Source organism: Fukomys damarensis, unplaced genomic scaffold (assembly GCF_012274545.1).
Source record: "Fukomys damarensis isolate Sample0158 unplaced genomic scaffold, DMR_v1.0_HiC HiC_scaffold_38, whole genome shotgun sequence".
NCBI lineage: Eukaryota > Metazoa > Chordata > Mammalia > Rodentia > Bathyergidae > Fukomys > Fukomys damarensis.
This window is the reverse complement of record NW_022900950.1, coordinates 39,777,601-39,802,392: the sequence shown is the minus strand read 5'-3', so window position 1 is coordinate 39,802,392 and position 24,792 is coordinate 39,777,601. Positions and strand designations below refer to the sequence as shown.

General features: G+C 35.2%; 1 protein-coding gene across 1 annotated transcript in view; it reads left to right on the top strand.

Annotated features, from left to right (window-relative positions):
• The first annotated feature begins 1,806 nt into the window (after positions 1-1,806).
• The window catches only part of Sohlh2 (spermatogenesis and oogenesis specific basic helix-loop-helix 2), a 69,004-nt gene continuing 46,018 nt past the window's right edge, over positions 1,807-24,792 (top strand). Inside the window, exons 1-5 of the mRNA XM_010623964.1 lie at positions 1,807-1,821; positions 10,128-10,342; positions 21,646-21,707; positions 21,787-21,891; positions 23,892-23,991. Coding sequence (XP_010622266.1) covers positions 1,807-1,821; positions 10,128-10,342; positions 21,646-21,707; positions 21,787-21,891; positions 23,892-23,991 — 497 coding nt within the window. The remainder of the gene's footprint in view (positions 1,822-10,127; positions 10,343-21,645; positions 21,708-21,786; positions 21,892-23,891; positions 23,992-24,792) is intronic.

Genomic DNA, 24,792 nt, shown 5'->3' with positions numbered 1-24,792 from the left:
ACCGGCCTGGGCCCGGCCCTGCCAGGAGACAGCCCAGCCGTCGCTGTTCGCTGCCCGCCTTTCTAAAATCGCTTGTCTAGTCGAAGGTTACTTGTGTAATTCCTGAGCACAATTTAATAGCACTCGAACTACTGAGGTCAAAATTTGAATTATGTTTTTAGTATTAATACCAGAGAGTATATAGGAAAATCTATTTCCCACTTTCCTGTTTGCACACGTTGGCTTGCTGGTTTTGCGAACTAGCATGGTGTCCCAGCTGAAGCTTACACACATACACACACACACACACATGCACACACACACACACACACACACACACACACACACACGAATGGTTAAATGTGGAAACCAGGCTGGGGGCCGAAAAGGTTCCTGCCATTTCCACGGAAATCGTAGGCGTCTGCGGAAAGTGCCCTTTTGCCTATGTTCTTGGCTCATCCCAAAATGGCTCTTTCGACCTTGTAGATGAGACCAGCCTTGGCAACTTCGCCAGACTCTGTCTCATAAAAAAATTAAGGGCAGGATGTAGCAAAGAGCGTAGGCCCTGAATTTAATTCACAGTACAAAGTGTGTGTGTGGGGGGGGAATCACTACTTCACTAGAAAACATAAAACCTTGGCCACTCCAGAAGCAAGGGCAGGCCTCTGTTTACTTTGTTCTGGAGGGTCTCACAGATTTCCTGGATGATTATGAGAGGGGGCCCTTGTGCTGAGTGCAGTTTGTTACTGCCTTGCTTAATCTCACTTCTTTGAGAACAAATTTTCTGAAATGGAATTATTTACCACTCTGAAGTGGGCCCTTTTAACAGGTTCTCTTAATTTTTTCAACATAGGGGATCCTACTAAAGTTCAAAGTGGTAGGTTATGGTGCAGGATTAGGCAAAGCTGCACTAAATGGAATTCTGAAAAAAATAGCTAATTATCTAGTAGTACATAAATAATTGTGGTTTCCTACCCTTGGGAGTGTGAAGCTCCAGCAGGGCCTTTTGTGCACCCTTACCAGGAGAGCAGCTTGCTCAGTTTCTCCTGATCTGCTTAAATTCCTGACTCCTGGGGAAACTGGAAGCCCAAGATTGTTGTGTAAGAGCATAGGCCCATGCAGCTGCTGCTGATTGTCAACCCTTCTCCTGGTGATAAGAATGACATAAATAACAACTCACTAAAATACAGGAGTGATTTGCTTTAAGCACTTAAGCACCTGCTGTTACTAATTAAGGGTTTTAGCCTGCCACGGATTGCAAATGGAAATCCAGTGTTCTAAAAATTATAGATACTGGAGTGCCCAGCGTGTTAATGTGACTACAGAAATAAAATGGAGTGGATAAAGAGCATTAGTGATGATGTCATATAAAAGCTGTCCATATTTAGAGTCCAAGATGTTAATAGGGTATACCCTGAATGGTGGCATTACTGATGCATTTTATTTTCACTCTAATTTCTTTTGAATTTTCTATTATTTCTCAGCATATTGCTTTATTTTTAACTGCAGTAAGCAATTTAAATAGAAAAATATGTTAAATGAAGTCTAGCATCACTTCAAATTCTGCTCATAGGTGAAAATCTTAAATATACTGAAAGGCAGTTTTGCAAAAGTAGAATATATTAGAAACTTGTATTCCTCTTTCTTTTATTACCAGTAAATGTCTTCTCATTACTTATGTTCATATATTATACCAGCAACACTATTTTTAACTGAATAAGTATTCAGATTTATGTTGATTATAAGCTATTCACTTAATCTGAGTCACTGGATAGTGGACTTGAACAATGTTCTAATTTCTCTGATTATGAACATTCTGAGCAAGCCATGAAGAATCCTGTGGTAAGAGAGCAAATCAGATCTTTCAAAAAATTTTTTTTCTTCCTGCTGCCTCTGCCATGACTTTAGGCACCGTGCAAACTTGAGACTCTTGCACAGAGTGTGGGTTAGTAGTGCCTCTTATCCTTTTCTGATCTTTCCAACCTCTATTCAGGTTTCTCCTCACTCACTCCCCAGTATCCATGTTTCACCCCTTTTGGTCTTCTTGACTCTTCTCTACAAGACTGAGATTCTGGGGACTTTAGGATCTAAGCCTTATGGGGGGAGTATTGCAATCAGAACATCAGGTGCTTACTTGTGAAAAGGCTTCAGTTAAGCAGCTGATTTCTGTTATTCAAAGCTCACTTTTTGCTTCTCCGTAGACCCTGTTTTCCAAGCTTTGTGACTCAAATGATGCAGAGAACAGTTCCATTCAGAGTTGTTTTCATTGCCTAGCATGGAAACATTTACCCTCAAGTTCCACTCCTGTCTTCTCTCTTCCTCTCTGGTTAATTAATATTTTCTGTTCTTTGTGATCAGGTGTGGCATCATTTGAGAAAATATGGCAGTAACTACCACCCACAGGGCATATACAAATATTTGTCCTTACAACAGTATGGCAATGTTAGTATTTATCATCCAGACCAGGATCACATAAATATCTGACTTACTAGTGAGTGGCGGGACTAACGGACTGACCCTGATCCTTGCCTAAAAAGCCTTTGTTCCTTTCCTACTGCTTCAGGTTGTTGAGAAAAGATCAGTAACAGCTCTGATAAAACAGAAGCTCATACACTATTCTGTGTTCCAAAGGTGGAAAGACATGCTCACTTAGCCACAGAAAGAAAAATTGCTGAGACTGTAAGCCCCACGAAGTCAGGAACCTTGTCTGTTTATCCAGAACTGTGTCTGCTCAGTAGGAAGGGTGCAGTAATATTTATGGGGAAAATAAATATCAAGCATATTTAAACAGACACACAAAGTACCAGGATGTTTTTAAAGAAAAACCTTTCTAATAGAACCCATGATGCCTGGCTTATACTGTATGTCATTTAAATGTAATTATTTACAGCACCCCCTTTCATTCTCAAAAGGCCTCAGTAAAAGATAAAATTATTTAGTTGCTTTACCTGTATCAGATATTTTTCGGCATTCAAAGGCAGCTTCAATTAACCAGGTTAATTAAAAAATAAAGCTACAATCACTATTATAACCACTTGATTGTTTTGGTGCTTTGCACAAAACAATATATTAGTATAGATTAAATCAAGTGCTGCAGTGGAGAATCACAATCTGCACTGATAAAGTGCTCCTGAAATGTTCCTGGGAATGAGGACTATTCATAAAATGAAAATCTGAAACAGTCATAGGAGAAGGGCCCCAAAACCTGCCATTGTAGAAATTCCAAGTTTTAGAGCTCATCTGAAAGTGTTGTATTCTCTTAAAATGCAGGGGATTTGAGAGATGTATAAGGAAATAAGATTATTGATTTGAAGTTATAAAAGGGTATGCTAAGGAGTTTACATTTTTATCCTCTTTAATGTAGGTGTGGGGCAGTTGAGTAAGACTGGTTCATGAAGGTGAACTGAAAAAACAGATACACCTCCCCAGACTCCATAGCAGGAGATAATTTTGACCCAGGATAATACCTTTGGCAAGTAAATATCATAGAAAACAAGGGTAGGAGTAAATATTTTAAATTAAGAATCAGGGATTTAGCTCAGTGGAACCTCGCCTGCCTCATAAGTGAAAGGTCCTGATGAGTTTGAGTCTGATCCCCAGTTATAAAAAAAAAAAAAAAAAAAAGATTCCAAGGAGGTGCAGGGGATTTAACTCAGTTGCATCATGCCTGTCTCACAAGTGCAAGTGGTACCAAAAAAGAAAAAAGAATCCAAGGAGGCATAAAAACCAAACCAATACTTAATCCTTTATGAGATCTTAGTTCAAAGAAGCTTCTCTCTGAACAAACAAAAAACCCACAAAACAAAATAAAAGATAAGACAACTTGAAATTTAAGAAGCAGATGGGATCAAATTTCCACTATAACCAGAATAGGAAAACTACACCTTAAGAAACATGAAGAGAAAAAATGCGGAGGTAGGGCTGGGAATGTAGGTATAGCAACTGCCTAAAAGTGTAAGGTCCTGAGTTTGATTTCTGATGGGGGGGGAGAAAAAAATAGACCCCCAAAAAGCCCCTTAAAAAAAAAGAAACGTGGAGGTAAAAATAATAGTCCAGGCTCAATGTTAACAGAAATAAAGTGGGCAGCGGGTGTGCATGTGGATTGAATTACCTAGATGCAGATCACCTGGGCCAGGTGGGCCCCTGAATTTCATTACCCCAGGGACTCCTGGTTTATTTCTGCTGCAGCAAGAGCAATGGTGATTTTAACTCCAGGATCCAATGCAAAAACTACTCTTTAAAGAAAATGAATTATAAGCAGATGAGGATTCCTGGTGTGGGTAATTTCCAGATCTCTATCATCGCCAAGGAGGACAAAAGGAAAGCAGCTCTGGTCAGGGGAAGCATAGTGAAATTGCTGTCTATGAATCAGAAGTCATGTACTCACTAGACACTGAATCTTCTAGTCCCTTTATAATGGACCTCTAGCCTTCAGAATTATCACTGTGAATGGGCTAGAATGTAAGGGAATAGAAATAAACTAAAAATTCTAATTCATATCCTTAGAATATCACATCCTAAAAAAGGAGGTGATTAAAAAATTACAAAAAAAGAAAAAAATCTTAAAAATTAGCAAGTCACATTAAATTGCAAAGCTCTTGAGAAGTATTGAAGATTGAGGTAGTGATCTGGAAAATAAAGTTAATGGAGTCTAGTTTCTCACAAAGAAATTGAGACATGAAGGATATTGGGAATTCCAATATCTGATAGATTTACAGGAGCAAAAGACAATATTGAGAAGGAAATATCACAGAAATATTGGAAAGACATTTCCAGAGCCAAAAGATGAATAAAAGCCATACTCAGATATATATATATATATATATATATATATATATATGCTATCAGAACCCAGACAATAAAGAGGGAAATAAATCACCTATATAAAAACAAAGCAGCTTAATTTTTTTGTCAGTAACTTGGAATGTCAGAAGAAAGTGGAGCAATGTCTTCAAAATTCAGGTACAATGTAAATTGACCTTAGTATTTTTTTATTTTTATTTTTTGTACCGGGGATTGAACTTGCGACCTTCCATTTGCTAGGCAGGTGGCAGAACCACTGAGCTATATCCCCGGCCCTGACCTTAGTATTTGCTAGGTAAAATTACCACTGAATTGTGAACACAGAATGAAGAATAAAGATGTTTTTGCATATACTAGGACTATCTTTGTACCATTAGATAATCTTTAGGAGACTTTCCTGAGTTTGTACTGTAATTCAATAAGATAAATTAGAAACAAAAAATCATTTCATTTAAATGTTAACAAAAATGTAAAAATTGAATGATTAGAAGGTTGTTGTGACATAAATGCATGAGCTGGCATGGGATATTAAGTGGCGGGAGACATGTTAAGTATGCTGTTTTAGAGAGAGGCTGTAGATTTAGGTTAACTCTATATCTAATTGAAAGTGGATTCATACCCTTACTAAAAATTAAGTACTTAGTTCCTGGTGGCCAAACTAATAATTCGTGTACAAAATGAATAACAGGAACATTGGATTGTAACCCAAAGAATAAAATAAATATCCATAAACCCATACTGATTTATGATTGGCTAAATGAATGAGGAAGACAACTCTTCCTTATATAAGAATTCCAAGTGTTAAACAGAAGGGAAGGAAATAGAAAATTATCATTGGAATGTTGCACTTATAATTGTGACGTTCTTGCCTGTGGATCTTGAGGATCCACTTAAGAATGTTAAAGCAGAAAGCTGGACTTGTAGGACAAATGGATTATTTGCATAGCTTCATCATCCCTCCATATTCATTTACTGCTATGATGTTTTTTTACCATATATCCACGGTTTGCTATTCCTTCCTCCAAGAGGTGGTAGGTGATCGAGACCCTTCCACTGAGTGTGTCTGGATTTAGTGACTCCTTTCTGAAAACAATGTAGAATTTACAGGGGCAACCCTCTTGTGCTTTAGCCAAGTAACCCAGGTAAACTACTCTGGTAATGTCTCCATACATGATACCCTGATGAGGGCACTTCATTGTTAGGTATTTTTCTAAAAAAATCTATAGTCCCAGTCTAATACCTAGATGCCATCAGATATATCCAAGTTGTGGAATGTTTACAGAATACCTGACACTATTCAAGAGTCACAAAAAGCAAGGGAAAACTGAAGAGTTTTACTCCTCAAACTGAGGATTGGAGAAGACTAGGAGACAGTGAGGACTAACTATAATAATGTGGTATGCTTGCTGGGATACTGAGACAGAAGAAAGCCATTAGTGGAGAAATTGAAGTCTGTAGTTTATCTAATAGTACTGTCCTATGTTACTTTCTTAGTTTTTTTTTTTAATTGTAAAAACTCACATTTTTTTTTTTTTTTTTTAATTGTAAAAACTCACATTTTTTTTTTTTTTTTTTAAGTTTTGATAATAGTACCATGGTTGTGGAAGATGGTAGTAGAGAGTTCATGAGAACTCATTGTACTTTCTCTGCAGCTCTTCTGTGAATTTAAAATTAATTCAAAATAAAAACCTAAGGCAGCTAACCTTAGGGAATAAAGAAAAATAGTAAATAGGAAACCTGAATAACAAAGGAATTAGACTATTTCATGTTGGGTTGCTAGTCTTTCATAATCGATACTAGCTAATTAGTGATATTAGATATTAACTGATCAGTTATATGTTTCCTACATCAAAAATGGAAAACTTAGTTTGTGATAAAAACCCTTAACAATTCAATTTATATGCTATTTATGAATCTACACAAAATTAAAATGATATGGAACAGTTTAGAATAAAGTATATAAAAAACTGAGAGCAATATACCAGAAAAAGTAAAATTTCTTATGAAGAGCATTAAAAATGACAGTTATATTTCATGTATAGATTTCTATGTATAACTATCAGTATATAATTATATTTTACTTACTGTTTAAGCATAGATCATTATACATAAGATACAAATTAATTATATATTTACACAAATACATATCATTATCATGAAGCCTTATGAACCTGTCCTGTAATTAGAAGTAGAGTCTGTAGTTAGAAAAATTGATAAAAGGACAAAACCATGGTTAGGAAAATTTTGACACACTTATAAACAGAAAGATCAAGTAGACCTAGTATAAGAAAACAAATAATAGTAATAAAACAAATAATAGGTTAACTGTAAAAAATAAATAGAACTTTATTCCTAACAGAAAATGCATATTATTTTCAAGTACATTAGTACAGATTTACTGTTAAGCTGTGAATAAAATGTCAACAAATTCTAGAAAAATAGACATCATTCAGGGCAGTTCACTGTTGAGAGCATATTGAAATAAGAAACTGGCAGTAAATAGCTCACAAAATTAAATACTAAAATACGCTATCCTCTTGCAAATTAAATGTACCTTTATTTAGAAGTTTAGTGTAACTTATTAAAAAATGGAAATATAAACAAAGTATATTTGGTACAAATATGAATGCACTATATACTACAACCTGTTGGGTATAACACTTGGAGGGTTTAGGTCCTCTACTGTGCTTTCCAGAACTTTCTACAATGATGAAAATGTTCTGTAATTGTGCCAGGTGATATGGTAGCCACTTACAGATATCAAGGTTTGAAACAGGCCAGTGCTTTTGAACGAAAGTTCAAGCTTTAATTAAAGTGAGTTTAAATTTAAACGGCTACATATGACTACCATGTTGGACCATACAGTTCTATAGTCTCTAGTAAATTTATTCCAGAAGAAAAAAATAGGAAAAAAGTATTAATTTGTAATTAGCATTGTATATCTAATATTACGTATTATAAGGGGAAAAAATGAGAACCAAGACCTGGCATGTAAAGGTACAAGATCCCAGTAATGAATGTAACTGTACTGTTTACCTAGAATGTACCAATAAATTAAATTTTAAAAAGTTAATACATTTGAAAATATATACAGATAAATAGGACTTTTAAAAACATACAACAAAATTTAAGCAAAGTGGAACACTTAAATTTGCCAGTAAGGCAAACACTAAAGAACTGTAAAAGGTAGTCTAGGATCCACCTATATAAATGCTTTTAGAACCAGTTTTTATAAACATGTTATAAATAACCCTCAAGAAGTAGGTAATTTCTATGTCTAATAAAATGTTTGACAATATAGAATAATATTGAAGGAATTTTATTTTTCAAGGCTAGCATATAACCCTGATACTCAAACCTAATAAGACCATACATTATAAAAAAATTATATTCATTTTAACTTGTGATCATAGACACAAACATTTAAGTCAATTAAATGAATCCATTGCACATTATAAATTGGTTTATCCTAGCATACTAGTTAGTGATAGTTATTAGGAAATCTAGTAATACAATTTACTACCTAACAGATTAAAAAATAATAGCAAGATCATATACTGGAAAAGCATTTGATAGATTTCAGCACCCATTTCTGGTATAAAATTCAAACTCTTCAAATAGAAACTTTTAAAATTTGATAAATGATATTGACCAGCAACCTTTAATAAGTTTCATATTTAGTGATTAAAAATTTTCAAAATATTCTCTCTAAATCTAGGAACAAGCAAAAGTGTTCATTGTCACTTCTACTATTCACCATTGTTTTAGTTATTCTAGCCAATGCTTGAAATAAATAAATGGTTCACATTCTGAAAACTGAGACAAAAATGTCACTTTTTGAATATTATAATTATCTCTTTAGGAAATTGAGAAGAGTCAACTAAAATATATTGGAACTAGGTAGAGCCGTGAAGTACTTGAAGCAAATTCTTTGTATAGAGATCAATATCTCTTCTTATAATAAAAGAAAATGCAACAAGAGAAAAGATATCCCCTTCATAATGACCTCTAAATATTAAAATGTCTGAGAATAAATACACAAGGACACATGCTAAATCTACAGGAAAATAAGTAAAAATCAAGAACATAAAGAACCTAAGTTCTCTGAGGGTCATACTTTCTGATAAGGGAAATTTAATATAGCAGTGATATTCCCTATTCTCTAAAATAAGTGTAAGCAACCCAGCACTTCAACAGGATTTCTTAACAAGCTGATGCTAAAATTCTATTAAAAGAGTAATGGTGGGAAAATATGGAAGAGCCAAAGTGAAAAATAACAAAGAAATGTTGTACTTTATCAAATAGCAAAATATAGTGTAAATAACTAGTAATTAAGCAGTATGCTTACCAGGCGTGTACAAAGGTGGCATTTGAAAACACTGAAGGAAGTTTAGCTTGTTCAAGAATGCTATTAAATTGATTAGCTCTATACTTGGAAAAGATAAGTTAGATACCTAGCTTATGTTAATAACTAAATTCCAGATGGAATAAAAAGCTAAATGCAAAAATAAAACCTTAAAATCATTAGAATATACCAACCATAGAAGCATGTTTTAATATAAGACAGAGTTGCATCTTTGGCAGACCATCTTTTTTATATACAAGTATTTCCAACCCCTCCACTTCTTTTGGCTTCATTTACCACCATCAACTCCCCAGTCTGTTTTCTGTTTTCTTGTATGGATATCTGTGCGTGGCATTTCCAGTTGTTTCCTGCTAGTTCCATTAATTTAAGCATCCTCATTCTTGTACATTTTCGGTGGGTTGTATTTGCTGTTACAGAAATAAAACAGAAATAAAGGTGAAGGTGGAAATTCTTTTTTTTTTTCTAATTGTACTTGAAAATACCCCCAAGTGGAAATAAAGATCTTTTTAGGTTTCAAATATTTGAATGTCATATGTATTCCATTCAGAGGACTTCATTTGGGCATTTCTTAGGCCTAAGGAATTTAATGCTTTCTCTGCTCTCTGAAATGTGTGTTTTACCAAAGTAAGTTATATGAGTCACCAGTTTGGTTTTCTCAGGAGGACAGAGGATTGGGAATTGGGATTATTAGAATCTTGTCTGTTATTACTAGCACAAGAGTGAGATGTACAGGAAAACCGCAGTAGAATAACAGTAGGCAAAATAAAAACATAGTATAAGCATTAGATCCATTTGCTACCTTAGGTATTGAGGACATGAAACTAATGATCTCTGCCCTTGAAGTGCTTATAGTTGACTGGCCAATACAGTGATAGAAGCTGTCATTGTGTTGTCACCTTTATTTGTTTTATCCTCACACAATATTTTCTATATACGCAGATAATAACTATAAACTGCTTCTGTTTTCTTCTTCTTACAGGCAAAAATAGATCTTTTATTAGTTGGAGATTTCACTATTCACTACCTGGCTGATGATATACAGAAATTTTTTCCAAATTCAGCAGAACTTATTATCACCATTAGCGATGTAAAAAAGGCAGCTACACTTTTGGATGACTGCACGTTTGACATGGTTTTCTTGAAGATCACTTCATTCCTAACTGCTGAGGAGCTAGAAGCTATAAAGTTGATTAGGTAAACTTTTAATCCCTAACTCTATATCTTTAGCATAGTTCTTTTTGAAGGTGTAGGGAAAGTGGGAAGGGAAGGGGAAAGGTAATAAAGGAAAAAAATAGGAGAAAATGAAAAAAATGGAAATAAAGTGTTTGTAAATGGGGAGGGGAGGAGGGGTGAAGGGAGGGCAGGGACAGGGGGAAGAAATGATAACCAAGACCTGTCATGTAAAGGTACAAGATCCCAATAATGAATGTTAATTGTACTATATACCTAAAATGTACCAATAAGCTCAAAGAGAAAAAAATGTATCTCTGTAAAAATCCTGAAAGCTGATGTATTTCTACTTTACTTTTTAAAAGAAAGCATATCTTCATAGGGAGAATTTAGACACATGTTTTTATTGCCAGTTTGACATTGTTATAAGAATTATTTTAACTTGCGAAATCATATATATGGATGACAATGCAAGAATTAATTTGTTATAGAAATTTATTTGTTACCTAGTGCTTACATTACTCCTGTAGGTATGCTTTTTAAATAACTAAAATTAAAATGATGCATCTTTTAGAGTTCATTAATTGTTATGTCAAAAAATAAAAGGAGCAAGCTTCTCAGCTTTAGGCTGCGCTGGTTGTGGACTGAACCTGTCTCTTGGAGCCTTGAGGCTCACTCTGGATCCATTGAGATCAGACATTACTACCTCCAACATTCCTCTTTCATCTTACAGCTCCATAGAAGCTCTACTTCTTTCTAGTCTTCTCCGTTTCTCAAAATCTGGAGTCTGATGTTGGAAGAGTTAGGTTCTTTTTTGCCTATGTAGGAGTTTTGGACCACTTAAAATGTTTTCATATAGTTAGGTAGGAATAAATTTGTTCTCTTTCTACAAAAAGATGTGATAGGGAAAATGGAGTTATAGGTAATATTGGAATGCATACAAACTTGTCAAATTATAGGACAGGCCTTTCTAGGCTCAAACAAAGTTTAGAGATAATATTATGATTCTTTAAGAGATCGGAATGAGCAACTTACATATATTAGGGGAAGAAAAGTGTTGGAGTGGGTACAAGGCCATTGAATAACTTATTAAGGAAAGACAGTACTCCTGGAGTTTCTTAGAACAGCTAGGCTTCAGCATTTCTCTTTGCTGTCTATTGGGAATATGATTTGTAGACAAACCAGGCAAACCATCTACCTCAATAGTGGATTTAACTGCCAAACATTTTATGAACTGTCCTAAATATATGCCTGTGTTACACATATTTAAAAGATCTGTAGATAGTATTCCCTGGTTGAGAACTTAGTACAATATTGCGTTCACTTAGTATTTTTTATTTTTATAACATCTATAAGATTTGTAGAGCAAGGTTTCATTGCCTCTAGTTTTCAAAGATGAGAAAACTAAGGCCGAAGTGACTTGCCTTAAACTGTATGGCTTATTTTCACAAAACTCAGCTAAAAATCCTTATTCTCCCTTCAGGTTTTTTTTCTAAAAGTATATACATATTTGACTTTTGTATGAAAGCCATTTATTTGACACCTTTGAGATTCATCTCCTTTCTTCTCCCCTCCTCCCTCACTTCCAGTGCTCTGGCTGGAACCCAGGGCCTGGTATGTGCCAGGCAAGCACACTGTCACTTAGCTACACTCCAAATTCACAACTTAATAATTCTTGGCAGATAAAAGATGGTAGATGAAAGGACTAAAGGTACAGATATGCATAAAGTAGTTCTGTTATTTCTCTGTAAAAGTATTTGAAATGAAAAAAAAAAGGTAAATTTGTGGAAATACTTGGATTATTTTTCTTGTCTCTTGTTCATCTATTCCCAATTCATAATGTAAGCCTTGACTAAGAGCCAGGATTCTCTACCTTTCTAAAAATATAAGTGAATGAGTATATAAATGAGTAGGGGAAATGCTGTTGGGAGTGGACAGTGAATTTAGCTTTTGTATTCCTCTTTGAAACATGGATGTTTTCTTTTTGGAAGCTTTATTTTTGTGATGCTGGACTCAGAGGAATGTCTGGAAATTCCCTGTCTTTCCCTCAAAACTGTTAGGAGTTTATGAATTATTAAACCCTTGTGGAGGGGTCTCAACACACTGTTTTCCTTGGAGTTACGAGTATTATATACTACTGCCTCATTGTACAGTGTTTAAAACTTAATGTTTCCTAAGGCATAGTATCCTGTAACTTTTGGCTAACATTTAATTACTAACTCCAAATGAATTGACTTGTTTTAGCCTTGCTTCTTCTGATTTATAGATTTTTTTTTACCCTTAGTATTTGTTTTTGCTTTATAGTGCCTCAAAATATGGATTGGTCCAGGAAAATGTACAACTACAATATTTTTCTTATTCTTCTTTTGGACACAGTATATTCCCTTCCAGGAAATGAGTAATTTATTAGAATAGAAGTGTTCACATTTATTTATACCTGTAGAACACATGATCACAAACCTATGTATCTGTAAAGAATATGGATTTTTTTAACATAAGAATAAAGTTTAATGTGTTACTTATAACATTAGAATAAAATGAAAGCAGCCTACAGAAAAGATTTTTATGAGCTTTAAATTCAGTGGTAATCATTGATCTACTTTAATCATTCATAAAAATAATGGTAATTTCTAGACACATTCTTAAGAATAATGGCATATCTCAACTATAGATTAGTGTTCCTGGTAGTACTCCCCAATTTGTTTTTTATTTCATGAATGTATTGAAAGGATGAATTTTTACTGAGCCGGATGAATTTTTACTGAGCCTGATGAAGTCACACACTACCCAGGGTAACATTCATAGGATCTACCCAGAATTCCAAGGTATTTCACTCTTGTTTAAGTCACTTATCAAAATTAAGTCACACTCAAATTTAGATATATCCTAAAATTATAGCTTCTAAAGGCAGGTACAGAAAATAAAATTCATCAACCGTGTATGGATCCTCACTGGAGTTTTGGTTTTACTTTCCATAAAATGGCTCTATAGTTCTGAACATTTCATGATTTTCATGAGCTCAGAGCTTTTAAGTAAAAAGAAGGGAATGCAGATTGTGGTTACAGTTGCTCAGTCTACAAATCCAGTTTGAGTCTGATTTCATTTTTCCCCATGTAGTTTCAATCGTCCCATCAATTCATTAAGAATGTTCTTATGAGCTATAAGAATCTAACACCTTCTCTTTTTGTGTCCCAATTCCAAAATACCCTCAGCCTAACAGTGCAACTTAGTACGTTGAGTTCAGAGTACAGTTGTACTCTTGTAAATCTTAGTGAGTTTGCATGACCAGAGTCCCATGAATACTTGGAAGTAAACACAGTAACAACAAAATATCTAAGTACAGCTGTGTTGCATAATGTTAAAGTCAGTAGCACAGACAGCACATAATATTTGTTAATAACTGTGTAACTGGTTTATATGTTTACTTTTTTATTTTTTATTATTGTTTTTAGTACTGGTACTGGGGATCAAACTCAGGACCTTGTGCTTGTGAGGCAGGTGGCGTATATGTTTATATCTTATAGTTTAGAAGGTATTTCTTCCACTTATAAAATTTTTACTCTAAAACTTTATGCTGTGTTAGCTAGCAATAGCCTTACATCTCATGTTTATTGTGTCTTTTGATTTTTACCAAGTAAAAGTGATTCATCAAGTGATTGACCTATTCCATCTAGGTTTGTATACATATACACTATGATGTTTGCACAGTGGTGAATCCACCTAACAATGCATTTCTTAGAATGTGTTCATCATTTAGCAACACATGGTTGTAGTTTTACTAAAATATTTGTCTTATAAATCTGTGGTATACATGAACAGGGATGGACCAAAGTTCTAGATTTGTAATTTCTAGCACCATGTGACATGGTATGTTTGACCCAGGAGGTTTATAAGGGGAACTCTTCTGTGAAATAGCATAATGAAAGAAGGGCATACTAACCTTTAGTGAGGACCAGCATGAACTGTTGGAGTATGAACTACATTTCATCACAGATGCCTTTGTAGTAGCAGGTGAACTAACTGTTCTCATGATCACAGTGAAAGCATCAATTTTCTTACTCAAAATAGTTAAGTAGTTAAGAAAGAAACAGTTCTTGTGAATCTCAAACCATGCCAGATTAATTTGGCTACATTTGGTCCATGAACAGTTCAGTACATAACTGTACTCAAGAAGGTTAGGACCCAAACACAGTACTGGTGTTTGCCCCTGCAAGTCCCTATGGCTCTTAAATGAAATGAGTTTTTAAAATTTCCCCAGTTCGGAGGGACATGTAAGACCTCTTGACTTACGTAGATCTTAGCTTATAGAGGTTAAATATGTTTCTGAAGGTGATCCAAAATGTGAATATTTTAATTTAAAAGATATTTGTAGTAACAGATACATTCCCATGAATCCCTCTAAAAATACCTCCCTTCATTTTGAACACACTTATCCTATCATTCTTACCACTTTTTCTGAAATAGTTCTGAAAGTCTTTTTTCATGAATGTCTTAAGTTGTGCTGTTGTGGCTATCTTGATGTTCTAAGTTGATTCAAACATTCATTTTACATTTTATGGTCCTTTTGACTTCAGGGAAGAGCCAAAAGTCTTACGGTGTCTGATCCAGTGAATAAAGTGGATGAGGACACACTATAATGTTTTTATGAGTCCGCCTTTCTGTTGGATGGCACTCAGCAACATCATTCACTATTCTGATCATACCTCATAAAGACACTCACTGAAAAGAACTTCTAGAACTGCTTCAGAAAGTGGCAAGAGCAATGAGATAAGTGTTTGAAGTGTGAAGGAGTATTTTGAGAGGGCTTAAGGGTAATGTATCCTTTGTTATATATATTAGTATATATAGTATATACATTTTATATGTATATATATATCCATACACACACATATACATACATTATTTTTTTTTGAGACAGGGTCTTGTTATGTAGTTCAGGTTGGCCTTGGACTATTATGTAACCCAGGCTGTCCTCCAGTTCACAGAAATCCTCCTGCCTCAGCCTCTCAAGTGCTGGGATTATAGGTGTATGCCACCATGCCCAGCCTATAATATATTTTTAAGAATTTAAATATTTACCATATATTTTGGTCACAACTCATATTTGATCTTTTTTTGTCTTCTAGCTAGTAGGGTGTGGGGGTTAGGGCAGAATTGGGGGAACACACTTGTGGGTATGTTGGATAAGTCAAGGAGGTATGGCCTTGGGGTCTGTATCTGGTCCCTTGGCCCTTCCTCTCTGCAGCCATCATGAATTTAGTGGCTTTGCTTTACCATACATTTCTGCCATGATGTTCTTACCTTGGTGGGAGTAGACAATTGACTAAATCCCCTGAACCTAAAGCTAAATTAAAACTCTACTTTATGTTGTGGGTATTGGGTACTCTGTCTCTGTCAGGAAAGTGACTGATACAGAAAAGTGATACCAGAGAAGTAGGGTGCTTGTTAGAGTCATATCTGATCATGTGGTTTAGAAGCCTTTGGAACTGGTTTGCAGGAGAATTTGGAAAGGTTTGGAGATGAGAGCTAGAGATGCTGTAGAATACTGTTGGATGAATAATTCTGGTCAGAGCTCAGAAAACAAGAATGCCAATAGGAATTTGGTTAACAAAGCCCAGGCTCAGGAGGGTATAGTTGGAAAGAGGACTTCAGTGACAATTGGACTGGAGACCATGTATATTAGGCAAAAAAATTGTCTGCACTTTGCCCCTGTCTTGAGAATTTGTGGGATACTGAGATTAAAGTCAGTGAACCAATTGATCTGGCAGAGGAAATTTTACACTTGATCTTAGCCAAAAAGCTGAGAAGCAATGGCAGAGGAAGTTTTAGGACAGCATGGTATGCAGTGGCATGGGTCCTGCTGACTGCTTTCAGCCAAATTTAGTGACAGTCATGGGCAAAAAGCAGAGTACAGAAATTTGACAAAATTTATATTTTTGCCCAGAAGAAACCACGTGTAAATTTGGGGCAAAGAAAGTGTGGTTGCTGAAGAGATTAGCGTAATTAAAAAGGAACCAAACATAGTAACCTTGTATAGAAACAAGAAGAAAGATGCCTTGAGGGCATCTCAAGAATCAGCAAGATCCTTCCTATTGCAGGCTCAAAAGTACAAATGTGTAAACATTTGGTTTGATAAGAGAGTCCTTGGGCCCCCTGCTCAAGAATGGGCTACCTAAGGAATTAGTTCCCCAGGATTTATGTCACTGTGTACCACCATCCAGATACTCAGAAGCTGCCATAGCTATGGTCCAAGAGACTTGGCTGCTGATTGAGCAGACAGCAGACCGTCACATCATTCATATGCTGATTTTACTGGCATGCTTCTGCAAGAGTTGTTGGGTCAAGGGGGATTCCATCCAGATATCAGAAGGAAGCCTGGGAGACCAGGCCTTTGAAAGGGAAGTATGTGATGCTGTGAAATGAAGTCAAAGGTGAAGTGGAGACCCCAGGAAATTGGAGATGCTAAGAATGTGGAACATCTGTAGAAGAAAGCTGCAGGCTTAGTGGATCCTCAAGAGAACAGTTAGATGGACCCAGCAAGGCTGTAGGACCAGGCCCTCTGGTACTCACATTTCACCATCATGTGTCCCAGATGCTGGACATGGAGCTACAGAACATAATGTTTACCCACCTGGGTTTCAGTTTTGCTTTGGTCTGATTCTTTTGTATCCCTCCATTCCTCCTTTTGTAATAGAAATGTTTGTGCCATGACATTGTACTTTGGTGTTATGTAACCTTTTTAATTTTTATAGAGGTTTACAGCTGAGAGTTTGCTTTGAGTCTCAGAAGAGAATGCACTTGACCTGGGTTTTGAGAAAAATGTAAATATTGAGAATTTAGGGAAGGACTTGTTGCATTTCTGATTGTATATGGGATAGTTAGGTGGAATTACATACTTGGTATTGTTTTCATTTGGAGATTATTTATGATTTAAGGAGATGTGCTTGGGAATGAAGTTGACGAAGGGTAGGATGTGGCAGTTAGGGTGAAGTGCCAACTTGGTTCGCTTTTGAATCTGCCCAGGAAATTGGTGAAGCATACTTGTGGATATGTCTGGGTAGGTCAAGGAGGCGTGGCCTGGGGTCTATGTCTGATCCCTTGCTCCTTCTCTGGTGCTGTTCTTCAGCTCTGATTCCTGGCCTCCATGAACTAAGCAGTTTTGCTCTGCCATGCCCTTCTCCCCTGATGTTTTTGCCTTAGAGTCAGTGATCCATGGATTGAATCCCCTGAACTATGAACCAAAGTAAAGCTCTCCTCTTTTAAGTTGTAGTTGTTGGGTATTGCGTCCAGACATGGGAAGTGGACTAACACACAGGGACTAGATTGGGTGTAGGGACAAGAGTGAGGACAAGTATTCTGTGGCTGGAGCTAGTGAGTGACTAGTCCCAGTTCCTAAGAGTGCTAGTGGCAGACATAGTAGTTGGAAGATAGAATAGCAGTACCCAGGTTCACAGGTGGGTAGATTCTCAGGAACTGTCCTGACATTCATTCATTGTAATTTGTGAAACAAGGAGAAATTAATTGTTCTCAAATAAATTGTCAAACTTTAAAACAATAGACTTCATTTGGGAAGTACTCATAAGTCTCAGAGCCTGCAGTTTGATTTTGATATATAGAAGAGAAGTGATGTTGGGATACATAAGAGATTTTGTTTTGTTTTGCTTCTGTGTTGCTCAGTTTTGTTTTAAGGAATATTCATTCATTAGAAAGAGGAAAAATTTTTGGTGATACTGGAAATTAGAAATGCTTTTAGTGTATTGATTTGGGAAAAATGTGAATGAGAAGTTGAGCTTAACTCCAGAGTATTGGGTTTTGAGAACTCTATTGATTGCTGAAGTCCCCAAACTGCTCCACAGTTAGGGTTTCCCTGGTAGGCCCAGTGTTTGGGTTGGTTATTGATTCTGTGCCAAGAGCAAAAATCCAGGTTTTCTGACTCTGAGATAAAGCTTAAAAATCATCAGGGCATACAAATCTGTCAAAGTCTAACATTTTAGTGTCAGTAAAATCAATTTGTATGCTTTTGAATAATGGACATAGGGTAACTTCTAAAAGTAAAGAATCTATTGTTTTCACTTCTTTTTTTTGGGGGGGTGTATCAGGGATCAAACCTTGTGCTTGTAGGGGCCGGGGATTTAGCTCAGTGGTTTCACCACCTGCCTCGCACGCGCAAGGGCCTGAGTTCGATCCCCGGTGCCAAAAAACAAACAAACAAAAAATCCTTGTGCTTGTGCTTGTGAGGCAGGCATAGTGCCACAGAGCTAAATCCCATCCGTTTTCAATTATTTAATTCTAGAACACTGAGACTTGGACTTTTTTTATTTTATAAGGTAATTTTTGTTAACTACTTAATATTTTTTCTGGATCCTATTTGTTCAGTCCATTTCCTTTCCCATCTCCTTCCTCATCCTCTTGTCCAAACCTCCATTATACTTCACAGCTTCTTATCACTTTAGAAATGTGAAATGCTGTCATGGTGGCAGGTGTCTTTCTGTTACTCCTGTTCTCTATGTCCTCCACAGCATACATCAATGTGCCTTCCCCTCCTCCAGATTTAGTCAGTCATCCTTCCTTCCATTTAATCCTTTTTCTTCATTGCAGTAGTGTATCCTTTCCTTTCTTCTCTTCCAACCCAAACTCCTCAGAATTCACAGAAGAATCAAACTCCAATAGACCTCACCTAGGTGAATGTCACATTTTAGCAACAACTTGCTTGCCTGAAGTAATTAATGCAGTAAATATTCTGAATTATTTATTTTTACAGAAGGTTCTCGGGTGTGCCTGAGCATCAGCTTCTTGCCTGGGTAACTGTAGTCCACCTGTGTCATTTCTGTCAACCTATCCCAACACAGCCTGAGTAGAGTCTAAAATGAAAATAGAACTATGTTATTCTCAGGTTAATAGACTCCCATTCTAATGAAATACTAAATCTTTCTTTTAGCATAGAAAGATCAGAGCCCAGGTCTCTCTCTTGTGCTCTCTGGTTTCCTCTCATGCTTCTGTTCCTCACAGGTTCTATGCTGGGGCTATCTTGAACTTCTTTTTTTTTTTCAAACTACCTTGACCTCTACCTCCCCATGTTCCGTGCATGTGCTGCTCTGTCTGTACATCCTGCCTTCCCTTATCTCATACTTTTTCTGCAAGTAACTCCTTGGCCAGCTGTGGAAGCCTTTCTACTTGGAGGCCTTAATTGAGGCTGCAGTGCAGGTCATGGCCCATTAGGTATTCTCTTGGTCCTTGGGACCTTCTTCATAGTGTGAGATATATTTTCAGCCACTTCATTTTCTTTCTTTGTTAATGTCTCTCCTCCCCAGGAAACTCTTAGCTCCATGAGTACAGAGACCTTTTACATCTGCTAACCACAGTATTCCTCAGCACAGCAGAGTTCAGCACAGAATAGGATCTCAATATGCATGACGCAGATATATAAATTATATATTGTCAGTTTTCCATATTTATACATTGTGTTCACATTCACCCAGTTGTAGATGGAAATTTTTTTAAAAAATAGTGTTTGTGCTGAAGATATATAGATTTTTATTCCTTGTCATCATCCCCCTAAATGATACAGGGTAAGAACTGTTTATAACATTTACATTGTATTAGGCACTATAATGTAGAAATGATTTATTGTAAGCAGGAAGTACGTGCAGATTGTATACAAATACTATACCATTTTATGTAGGGGATTTAGGCACCCAAGGATTTTGTTATCCCCAGGGGGTCTTGGAACCAGTCCACCATGGATACTTAGGAATTAATATACATAGAATAAAATTTGGAATATAGAATAGTACATATTTATTTTTAAATAAACTATAAAGCTGCATAATGTTTAAAAAAACTATGAACTGAATAGTATTTTATACAGTGGGGGTTCTTCCAGTTCTAGTAAAGTAACAACCATATATATAACCCATATAATAATAAAAGATGTCTTTAGGTATTTAAGAATATTTTATTTTTCTCAGGAATTTTTTCTCTTTAAAGTTTGATTTAGAGTACAGTTACATTGTGCTTGGAAAATCATTACATTTTAGTTAATGCTAAGGCTAAGCTTGACTTACTGTACTTCTGAGTTCCTTTAAGTATAAGGCCATAATTTCTTTAAAAAGTTTTACTTTGGAAAATTTCAAGGATGTAAAAAGAGAATATGAAAATGAATATTTGCCCATAAAGTAGGTGTAATGGACAATTTGTTTCATCACTACTTTCTCCTGCCCATGGGTGGGTTATTTTAAAGTAAATCTAATATGATCTCATTTCATCCATAAGTAGTTTAATAAGTATCTAAGGGATTCAAATAAAGCCACAATACTAATACTGTACATAAGTGAAAATTTATACTTTCTCCTTAATGTTGCCAAAACATCTAATCAATATTCAGTTGTTCCTGTTTGAGATTTTAAAAAATGTGTTTATACAAATCAAGATTCATTTTTTTCTCTTGCCTCTTTTTTTTCAACTTTGTCTTGTTCTTTCATATTGTATGTGTGTGTACTTTAAAGGGGTCATTTGTCTTATATTATTCCTGTATTCTGGATTTTGCTGATTTAATCCCTAAACTTTTCTTTAAAACATTCTTCTTTTCTCCAAATTTTTTTTTTTTTTTTTTTTTATTGAGTTTATTGGTACATTTAGGGATACAGTACAGTTACATTCATTGTTGGGATCATGTACCTTTACATGGCAAGTCTTGATTCTCATTTTTTTCCCCTTACCTCTGCCCTCCCTTCACCCCCTCCTCCCCTCCCCATCTACAAACACTTTATTTTCATCTTTTCATTCTCTCACATTTTTTTCTTTTCCCTTTTTGTTCTTCCCCTACGTATCACACCTTCCCTACACCTTTAGCTCCTTTCCTCCCATTTCTAAATGTCAGTAATCTTATTAGAATCTTATGCATTGTTGCAGAATATTCACACCAGGGAAACTATTCGGTATTTACACATGTGGGACTTATTTATTTCACTTAGGAGTATATCTTCAATATGTATCCATTTTCCTATGAATGAATCTATTCTCTCGCTCTTTATGGCTGAGTAATATTCCATTTTATAGAAAAACCACAACTTCTTTATCCAAATTTCTTATAAATTGATGAGCAATTTTAAAAAATTGAGTAAGATTTAAGTTACTTTTCTTTTTTAAAAAAATCCATCTCTTTCCTCAGTGATTTGAAGTGATACTTTTACTAAATTTCCATATCAATACCATCATTTTAAAATGTAAAGAAATAAAAAAATATTGTAGTTCCTAATAAGATCCTGAATCCCAATTTTTTGAATGATGATTTTGCTTCATTTTATACCATTTTTCTCCCCTCTCAGATTTGGCAGAAAGAAAAATACAGACTTGCTGTTTATTTTTGTAATCCCTGAACATTTTAAAGGTATGTGCCTGTTGACTGTAGTATTTGTTTCTTTTCAAATAGAAATCATAAGATCAGTATTTAATACAAAGATGTTTAGGTTGTATTTCAGGGCGTGGAGCTGATGTTACTTTAACTGAACCATTGACAAGGGAAAAGCTGAGTATTGTGGTAAAATGCTGGAAAATGTGTTTCTCAAATACTGGTAAGTAAAAAATAAATTTCCAAAGGCTTGAAAATTTTCATTAAATTCCATAAAAACCATGTTTATATGCTTTTAAATTGCTTTCCCACTTACACCTTTTATTTACTAGCGATTAACTGTTTGCTATATATTGTAAAGAACATGTTATCTTTGTTAAGCAGGCCAGAAGAAAATAAGTATAAATAAAAAGAAAAATATGTGTTCTTTACATAATAGGAAAAAGTTTATATCCTCAGACAGTTAAAGTATATATAATATAAATATTATATTATAATATAAAGTTGTAGACAGTTTTTTGTTTTTTTTGGGCAACAACATTGTTACTTTATTTTTTCTTTTCTTTTTTGGTAGCCTAGTGCCACAATTTCTTGGTCATTAAAATGGAATTAATCATGTGTGTCATTATATAGATGTCCAGAAGTCAGGGTCACTAACCTTAAATTGTTTAGTATTTTTCTGCTTTGTAAAACACTTGCATATAAATTATTTTATCTCTTCAAATTAGTAAGGTGATTATCTTTTCTCTTAGATTTTTTAGACACAGAGGATTGAGTGTCAATGTTTTAAATTAGCTTGATCTTTCTAATCTCTTTACCTATAGTATTATGCATTATATCTACCATCTAAGCATAAACCAAATAAGTTGGCTTTGCTTTTGAAAGGACAGACTCAATTCTGAAATTAAATTCTGAAATTAGTATTGGCTGTTTTTGGTTGTTGTTCTTGGCCTGGGATACTAGCTGAGAAATCTTTTAGAATTGAGATGTAATGGAAGATGATGTTCAAGAGGTGAAAAGTTTCAGCTGTGTAAGGTGAATAAATTCTGGAGATCTGATGTACAGCTTGCTGCCTATAGTTAACTTGGTGCTTAATTGAATATAGTACTTGAAATATGTTAAGAGGGTACATCCCAAATGTTCTCATCCCATATACAACAAGAAACAAAACACATAACAGTGCTATGGTGAGATGATGCATGTGTTAACTTGATTGTTGTGATTATTTCACAGTGTATATATACACCAAGTGCAGTTGTACATCCTAAACACACACAATTTAGAGTAGTCAATTATACTTCTGGGAACCTGGTATTATCTTTGTTTTGTTTTGTTTTTGGTACTGGGGATCAACCTCGGGTCCTTGCATTTGCAAGGCAGGCAGTAGAACGAACCACTCAGCCTAATCCCCTGCCAAACCTGGGATTATTTTAAAAATTAAAATTAAGATGATTTTCTTAAGATATGCCTGAATACATTTTTAGGAGATAATCTTATGTAACTTATCCTGTAAAAGTTCATATTACAATATGCAGCTGGAATTCACCCTACCTTTTTTTAAAATGCTAGTTTTATTTATTTTTTACGTATATTAATTTATTTAATCAGTATAAGACTGAAAGAAATAAATGGATATTTCCATTTTATAAAAAAATTTAATGTTATTTTTAAATATTCAGATTAACGAGCTTGCTTTGTAACATTCCATGGCTCTTAGTCCCTGCAGATTCAGAGTTCTTTAGAATGGCTAACCATAGTGGCCATGGTCCTTTGTACAACCTGTTCCTTTGTGGTCCTCAGTGGAAGCTGAGCAGCTGCTCATCACCTGTCTAGCATCCTTGTATTGGTCACTACCATGCCTTTTTCCAGTTGTCTCATCTTTGCTCCAAGGATGAGCAGCTGCAAAAAATTTTTCCAGAAGCCATATTTTGATGGTGCAGCTGCTTATTGAAGACTCATGCATATTTTCTGTCTCTTGACATTTACCTATAAATAGAAACTTGATAAATAAACTCAGCTGAATGTGTTTGAAGCACACCTGTTGCTAAGTTACTAGAATCTGATTGAAAGATATCCTGGAGTAAATAATATTTTGCCTTCTGACCTGGGTGATTTTATGCTTCACAGACTGAAATCTATAAATGGCTTTCTATTTTAAAAATGCTGTTTTGTAAATCATTATTAGTGATTTTAGAATTAAAATGGTCCTCTTTCAAAACTCAGTTAAGAAAGAAAATTCTGCAAGGCCTAAAGAACATGGATCGCCCCTACTGAATTCCTATGGTGAACATCTGGGATGTTTTTCTACTGATGTGTTCACTCGGTTAGTTTTTCTTTTGTATTTTTTCATATATTAGCAGTTTTTGCTATGTGTATTTCATTTAAAAATTCTGGGGAACTTGACTATGGAACACTAACTTAAATGTTGAGGGTTATACAAAAGAAAAGAGGCCCTTTTGTGGAAAGGGAATGTTTTTTGTGTTTCAGAACCCTGAATCATGAGTACAGGTTATGAAAGTTTCAACTTAAGAAAGCACTTCATAAACAATTATATTTAGCCACAGGGGTGCAGGTCAACTTGTAAAGTAGTAAATTCCTCATCACTGTGTTAGTAGAGACTGGGTTAGCACTAAAGTGGAATAATGGCAGTGACAGTCAAACTTTTTAAAAGCAGTAAATAGACTCCTTTCTTCAATCAGACCTTACCTACATCCACTCAGCTTTCTCTCTGTTGTCTTTCTTCAACTCATTAACTCATTCCCACAACTGTTGATATCCACATGTAGAGAGCAGTTAGAGATTCTTTACATACATTAGGTAGTTTATATAATAACCTCTTGGTAATTGGGGAAAGTTTTAGTGTACTCTGCTGGGTCTCTTTCTCATGTTCTTCTATATCTTCCTCAGAGATAATGGCACTGGCATTCAGACCTGAATTGGACAGTCAGTTGAACCTAGGGATCAGGTCCTTTCAATATTAATATGTAATGCTTATGAAAATTCGGTTCTTGTAGATTTGGTCTCTCTATTTTAAGCTTATTTCCAAGCAGGTTTTAAATAGATCCTAGGGCTACAAAGAATGGATGAAAGTGCTGAGACTGTGGATACTAATGATGGTGGAGAT